Raw genomic sequence first — 7,154 nt, 5'->3', positions numbered from 1 at the left:
CCCTCTCCCATGTCCCCCCGGAACTGTCAGTCCCGTTGTTTTCTCCTCCAGATTGTTCATCCAGCCTGTCCTATCCAGACAGGCCTGCAGATGCTATATCTTTTGATAGCCGGGAACCATCAGCTTTCTTCACCACATTTGCTATGCACCCATTTTGTCTTCAGTGATCGTGTCAGGAAATGTGTGAGCATCAAGGAATGCCAGGTTATTAAAACGAAGTGTTCTTGCATTAAGGAAGTACTTGAGTAGAGGCCCAATGTCTGTCTGCTATCTTGATACTTAACATATAAATACATGTACATAGATGTATGCCCCTATCGTTATATATAAATATGTTTTTATATGTGCATGCCGGCATTTAGACCTCTATAAATCTGGCTTGAATCTCTGGCAGTTCTCTGTTGATGTCCTGTTGAATATACAAGTAGCATAATTTTTTTCCCTACATAGAATTCCATTACATGGTTCCCTGACATAAAAGGCCCTTATGTCTTAAAAGGTTTCTGACTCTCCTGACCTTCAATCTCACAGTTTTCCCCACTTGCATTCCAGTCGAGTTGCCCGCCCAGCACGTGGTTTTAAGTGTGCGTAGTCTTGCCTGAGGTACCTTCATTTCAGGGCTCTGTTGAAGTGCTCCGTAGAGAAGCTTTCTTCGACCTCTCATCAATTAGAGCACTCTTTAATTTTTTCACCCTGTTTTACTTTTTCTTTATAGCTCTTCCAAAACCAAAACCAAACACACTGCATCGACTTGATACCGACTCGGTGACCCTTAGAACAGGATTAGAACTGTCCCTGTGAGTTTCAGGCACTGGGCCTGTTTCCAGGGAAGTTCCAGCTTTCTCCGGAGGAGTGACTGGTGGATTTGAGCTGCTGACCTTGGGGATTGTATCCCAGCGCTTAACCACTACACCACCGGGGGCTCCCCTTTAGAGCATTTACAACTTGATAACTTATGTTCATTTATTTGTATCTATTTTCCGGACTCCACGCTCCATGAGGACATTGATCTTCTCTGTCTTTATTCACTGAGGTATCCCCGGTTCTAGGATCCGTGCTTGGCATTAAATGGGGGTACAGCAAATATGTTTGGGATGCCCACCTGAAAGAATACGTGTACTCTGAATAGTAATTGGGTAGGGACTAGTGTATTATAGGTGGGCTGGATTGTTGGATTTGCAAGATAATTAGAAATCTTTGGAATCTCACGGCTTTTTGCACTTTATAAAGCACGCATAAGTAGTGGCTCTGTACAGATAGGATTGCTGTTTTATGAAGAAAGATTGGTTTATTTCATTTAAGATGAAGAAGATGACACGTGTAAAAAGACAGCCTTGAAATCCAAAGAAAACGGCGGCTCTGTGCAGAGTCACCGGGGCCCGTCCAGCACGGGAAAGAACGAAGGGAGCACGAAGACTCCCCACCAGCCCTTGTCTCCGGTAACACGTGTGCCCACTTCAGTGCTCGATTATTTTGGAAGTGCAAGTGTCCAGAGATCGGCTAGGAAGATGGTGGCAAGCAAAAGAAAACAGGTGAGTGTCCGAGGGCTAGTCAGAAAGCTCGGCCTTTGAACCTCTTCATTGTTCTGAAAGTAGGCCACTACTTTCATTAATGAAAACCGCTTCCCTTTGATTATGGAAAAGGCATGCCTTCCTTTTCGTGGATGAGGGTATTAGAATATTAGATCAGGAAAAGGTGATTTAAACGATAAGGGAAAGGTAGAATTCATACCAATTGCAATTACACACTCAGAATGCAAACTTACTTTACTATTGGCCTCAGATAAAATTGGACAATAAATTTGTTACCCAGTAAGGTCGTGAATATATTCCTTCTAAATAGTACATATCTAATGTACTATACTGTTCCCTATTTTCATAGGTGTTGAATTTATCTTTTTCTGGCCAGTTAGGAAGCAGACATACAGATACTTCTAGTGAAAGTCACCTCTGATTCATCACAGTAGCAAAATGACAGGTAGGAAGTAGCAATGAAAATAATTATGTTTGGGGGTTCACCACAACATGAGGAGCTGTCTTAAAGGGTCCCAGCATTAGGAAGGTTGAGAACCGCTGGTCTAGAAGGTGTTTTTTTTCTTTTTCCCCTTACTTGCTTCTCTAGGACATGTCAGTAGGATTCAGTGGGAGCCATCAGTGGGTAGGGTAGATAACTCATTAGGAAATTGGATATGTTCCGGAAGTAACCGAAAGCATGACTTTCTGGCCAGTGTGGATTGCAGCCATCCAATTACTCATGCACCTTTCTCTGTTTATTTAATCAGCTGGTCGAGAAAAAGCACCTTCTTTTTAGTTTAAGGTTTATCCTGATCTTGCTTCATTTTCATTGAAATACAGCCTCCAGAGAACACGGATGACTTCAGATTAAACGATGAAGCCATCGCTAAGCAACTGCAGCTGGATGAAGATGCCGAGGTACTGACGTGTTTGGCTTGGGTATCACTGACCACTTGAAACTGAGTGCTCATTGGTCGAGCCAGGCAAATCATCAAGCAGTTCTACTCTGGTTTTGATGCAGCCTCCTTGAAAGAGTTATGGGTGAAATAAGAAACTGAAAATCTAAATTCATATGGAAGATAAATGATGAATGCAGGAGATATTTACTTAAGGATTTATTACTGTGTTGTTTTTTTTAACGAAAGGCTCCTTTGGCATATCTATAATAGTTTGCTCTTCTTCTACTCTACACATATATTTTGGGCTATTTCATTCTCTTCTGTGTAAGTGTTCATGGCTCCTACTTTCATTCCAGTTAAGAGCTCTTTCTTGACTAGTAAGCCCATGTATTTATTTAATAAGTATCGATCATTTATTGAGTATCTGGTCCTATTCTAGGTGCTAGAAAGTGTGCAATTAAAATGAGTAATGTCAGTTTGTTATGAATCATGACTGAGTGCCATTGGAGAAAAGTAAAAGGCGTGTTGGGGTCATCAGTGGGGGTTATGAATGTATCATTTTAAGCAGAGAAGTTAGGAAAATGACGGTGCAGCATCAATTTCAGTGAGACAGTCAGTTCTTGACTGGGTGGTGTAGTGGGTTATGAGCAGCTCCTAGAAAGAAAGACGAGGCTTTCTAGTCCCATAAAGATAGCTATGCATTTAGATATACAGCAACCCACAGGGGCCATGCTACTCTCCCCTGTAGGGTTTCGATGAGTGAGAATTGACTCGACGGTAATTAAGGCTCCCCGGCTTCACGATCAAGGTTTTCAGACTTTTAGCAATTAGATGTGTAGGTCAGTCTTGGTAAAGAGATGCTGGTCAATTGAAAGCTTATTTATTACATCTGTTTTATCGTTTGCGTGGCTTGGATTAGTGCATCCTACGGATGAGAAAGGCAGCCATGATCTCATCCGGATTTTGCCAACTTTTTAACCTTTTCTTTGATATTGAGTCGATTCTGAGATCGTTCCTTCTGTTTAAATAATATAGAGAGGATTTTATTTGGAATGAAATCAGGCCCTTTCCCTTAAGGGCGTAAAGCCATTTTGTTTATAATGGAGCTATTTCCAGGGCCACATGCCCGCCCTCTTTGGGAAGACCTCCCCACCCCTTTGGCTGACTGAAAAGATTTGGAAATAGCAGCAGGGTTACTAGAAGGTCTGCTCAGTGTGCGGCATTAGCACGTAAGGTGAGCTGACAAGGTGTAATCTAAATTATGTCAACGGGTGCCTTGAAATTCGTAATTGAAAAATTTGAGTTTGCAAGTATTCCCTCGATGTAAGAACACTTTGTTCTAATAACCTGGCATTCTGTGATGCTCACCTTCCTGACAAGATCGCTGACGACAAAGCAGGTGCATAAGCAAATGTATTGAAGAAAGCTGATGGTGCCCGGTTATCAAAAGGTGTATAGTGTCTGGGGTCTTAAAGGCTTGAAGGTAAACAAGTGGCCATCTAGATGAGAAGCAACAAAGCCCACATGGAAGAAGCACACCAGCCTGTGTGATCACGAGGTGTCGAAGTGATCAGGTATCAGGCATCAAAGACCTAGAACAACCAAAAATCTTATTAATGTCGATGAAGGGGAGTGCTGAGTAGAGATCCATAGCCCATTTGTAGTCAATTGGACTCCCCTTACAGAAGGGCCACAAGGAAGAGATGAGCCGATGAAACATACAACTTTCCTCCAGTTCTTTAATGTTTCCTCCCCACCACTATCATGATCCCAGTTCTACCTTACACATGCGGCTAGACCCGAGCATGTACACGGGGACAGACAAGGCCTGGAAACACAGGGAATCCAGGACAGGTAAACCGTTGAGAGTAGCCATACCAGGAGGATAAGGGGAAGGCGGGGGAAGAAACGGGGGGAACTGATCACAATGATCTGCATTTAACCCCGTTCCAGGTGAATGGACAACAGAAAAGCGGGTGAGGGGAGACATTAGTTAGTGTAAGACATGAAAAAAAAAAGATAAATTATCAAGGGTTCATGAGGAAGGGAGGGTGAGGGAGGGGTAAAATTAGCTGATGCCAAGGGTTCAAGTAGAAAGAAAATGTTATGAAAATGATGACAGTAATATGTGTACCAATGTACTTGACACAATGGATCTATGTGGATTGTGATAAGAGTTGTTCGAGCCCCAATAAAATGATTTAAACAGCAAAAGAAAAAGAAAAGTAGGAGTTTGATGGTTATTTTACATTTGTAAATATCTTGCTGTTGTATGCAGATAAATATATATAATTAAAAACAAATTTCTTAGCTACGCTTTTCCTTTTGTGCCCTCTAGAAATCAGGCTGCGATTTATGCCAGAGCTCTTTTTAGAGTTAAGCAGAACTAAGTCTGTAATTGTTGCATCAGGACCTTCAAGTTATAAATGACAAGAAATGACGTTCAGAATTGGTTCAGTTTATGTTTCATGCCTGGGAAACTGGAAGTGTGCATTCTGAAATGCAAATTGGCTTAGTGAAACAAGCCTGTGATCCTTGTTCATGTTAAGTGGGAAAATATCAGTCATTTGCTGGAGGATGTTGAACAAAAGCAACTTGTCTGTTCCCGTTTCTTACAGTTGGAGAGACAACTGCACGAGGACGAGGAGTTTGCCCGAACGTTAGCCATGCTGGATGCAGAGCCCAAGACCAAGCAGGTGCTTTGTGTTGGGCTGCTTGCACCGGGTGTCCCATCCACAGACGGCACCTTTTCATTCCTGTGTGCGCTGTGCACTGGATGACAGCCAGGAATACTTCTTCCCGAACCTGGCGAGATGATTTCAAGTTAGAAAAATATGTTTTGGACACCTCATCGAAAAATTTAATTCTGCCTAAAAGATTGACAGCCCAAAGAAATCAGAACCTTTCTTCCCAGAATGAGGAAGTCTACACTTTTCTGTAGTCTCCAACAAGGGACTGTTACGCATGCGCTTGTTCAGAGAGTAGTGCTGACAGAAACTCCTAGGCAATGCTAGCTTCATTACTTTAATGCTAGTTACTGCCTCTTTGAGGAAGCGATTTCTAATTGGTTAATTTTAAGATTTTGATATTAACACAGTTATGACTATTTGGGTGGTGTTAAAGGCATCGAGTCTTTTTCCATCACTTTAATCTCAATAAGCTAGCCTTATTTTTTATTGAATCACATATTGTTCGTATAGTATTGTCAGTAGCTGGTCATTTAAAAAAGCAGGGATTTGCAAACTCAGATTCTACCAAGGCCCAAAACTTGAGCAGGCATTTGGAAGACCACAAGAAGTGGTAGAGACTTTGTGAGTTGAACAGCCGCGGGTTCCATCGACAGCATTTTGATTATAATCATTTTTCAAAATACTGTAACACAAATTCTTATTTCTGACATTTTTGAAAACTGGAGTTTTGAGGTAGCAGTTGAAAGAATGGATTATCTCGTTTTTCATTTACTCTTTGGATTTGAAGCCTTTTTGGCTTGTATTTTAGTTTAAAAATGTTTTTAAATTATTTTGGGAGCTTGACAGATATTATAATAATCCATAATTCTGTTAGCTTAAGCGTAATTGTACAATTGGTGCCACCATCAGTTTCAAAACAAACTTTCTTCTTGAACTCTTTGAACCTGGCTTCCCTTTATCCTCTTCCTCCCCACCCTCTTTATTCCCTCCTGGAACCCTCATTATTCTACATTATTATCTATTTATTTTTGCCATATCTTATATTTTAGTTTTGAACTGGAAAACAGTAACACATTGAGAGTTGAGATGAACGAGGCAGGGAAAGTTGTTTCCCGCCAGGTTTCCCAGACTGGGAAACACTAGGACGCCTTTTCAGAAATATACTTTTATACTCTTAGGTCAGTTTCCTAATCTGTTAAATGAAGTCATAAACATGGCTTTTTCTGTCCCAGGGAGTGTGTGAATGCATGGGGAAGAAGGGTTATTACAGTATCCTGCTGGATTGGAAAGTAGCCTTCGAACTTAGAATTAAATTTAGTTGATGTTAACAACACCATTTGTGGTAATAGTTTTGCCTACGATTTGTCACAATTGATCCTTTTTAAATCTACTTAGACTCAAAAGGAGCCAGAAGAGAACGAAATGTCTTCGTCTGTGCAAGTCAATTTAAGTAAAACAGAAAAACATAAATATCCTCAGAAAGGTAATATTATCAAATGAGCGTGCACTGGACTCCCTGTAAAGAAAACTCTTTGTAACCGTGTGTAAACCTCTACTGAATAATTGCCTGGTATCTTTAGGTAGACGTTTCATGGGGAGAGTATGATGTAGATGAGCTTGGAAGCCATCTGAATACCAGCTGTTAGAGAATGCCCATCGGCCCTGATGGTCGGAGAACTGAGGGTAGTGTAGTTCGTGGACTAGGGTTTAGGAAGACAAGGTGTTAGCTTATCACCAAGATCATCTGAGAGCTGGCTCCTGGTACCAGGCCTGTGCCGCTCTCCTCTGGTGGTCAGTTGTACTTCCCGGAACCAGTGCTGGTGTGGGTGGTCTTAGTCCTGTACATCCGTCGGATCAGCCAGTCCCTTTAGGGCTTGAGACCTCAGGACATGTGGTTTTCAGGCTCTGTTAAAATGGAATTTTTATATGGCTCACTTTAGTCAGTGTGTTTTCTTTGTAAATTTTAGATGATTGACGTTTATCTGTGGCTTGAATTCCATGTTTCTAGATAGTTTACTTTAAGCAATGAATAGTTCATGTTAAAAATGCCA

At 41.4% G+C, this 7,154-nt stretch overlaps 1 protein-coding gene across 1 annotated transcript in view; it reads left to right on the top strand.

Annotated features, from left to right (window-relative positions):
- RFC1 (replication factor C subunit 1) overlaps positions 1 to 7,154 on the top strand; it is an 80,241-nt gene that overhangs the window by 39,467 nt on the left and 33,620 nt on the right. Inside the window, exons 5-8 of the mRNA XM_045284108.1 lie at positions 1,303 to 1,532; positions 2,355 to 2,432; positions 5,032 to 5,109; positions 6,499 to 6,586. Coding sequence (XP_045140043.1) covers positions 1,303 to 1,532; positions 2,355 to 2,432; positions 5,032 to 5,109; positions 6,499 to 6,586 — 474 coding nt within the window. The remainder of the gene's footprint in view (positions 1 to 1,302; positions 1,533 to 2,354; positions 2,433 to 5,031; positions 5,110 to 6,498; positions 6,587 to 7,154) is intronic.

The sequence above is a fragment of the Echinops telfairi genome, unplaced genomic scaffold (genome assembly GCF_000313985.2).
Source record: "Echinops telfairi isolate 266 unplaced genomic scaffold, ASM31398v2 ScPeMD7_7468;HRSCAF=8506_0, whole genome shotgun sequence".
Lineage (NCBI taxonomy): Eukaryota > Metazoa > Chordata > Mammalia > Afrosoricida > Tenrecidae > Echinops > Echinops telfairi.
Note: the sequence above shows the minus strand (reverse complement) of the source record. Positions and strands in the feature narration are given on the sequence as shown.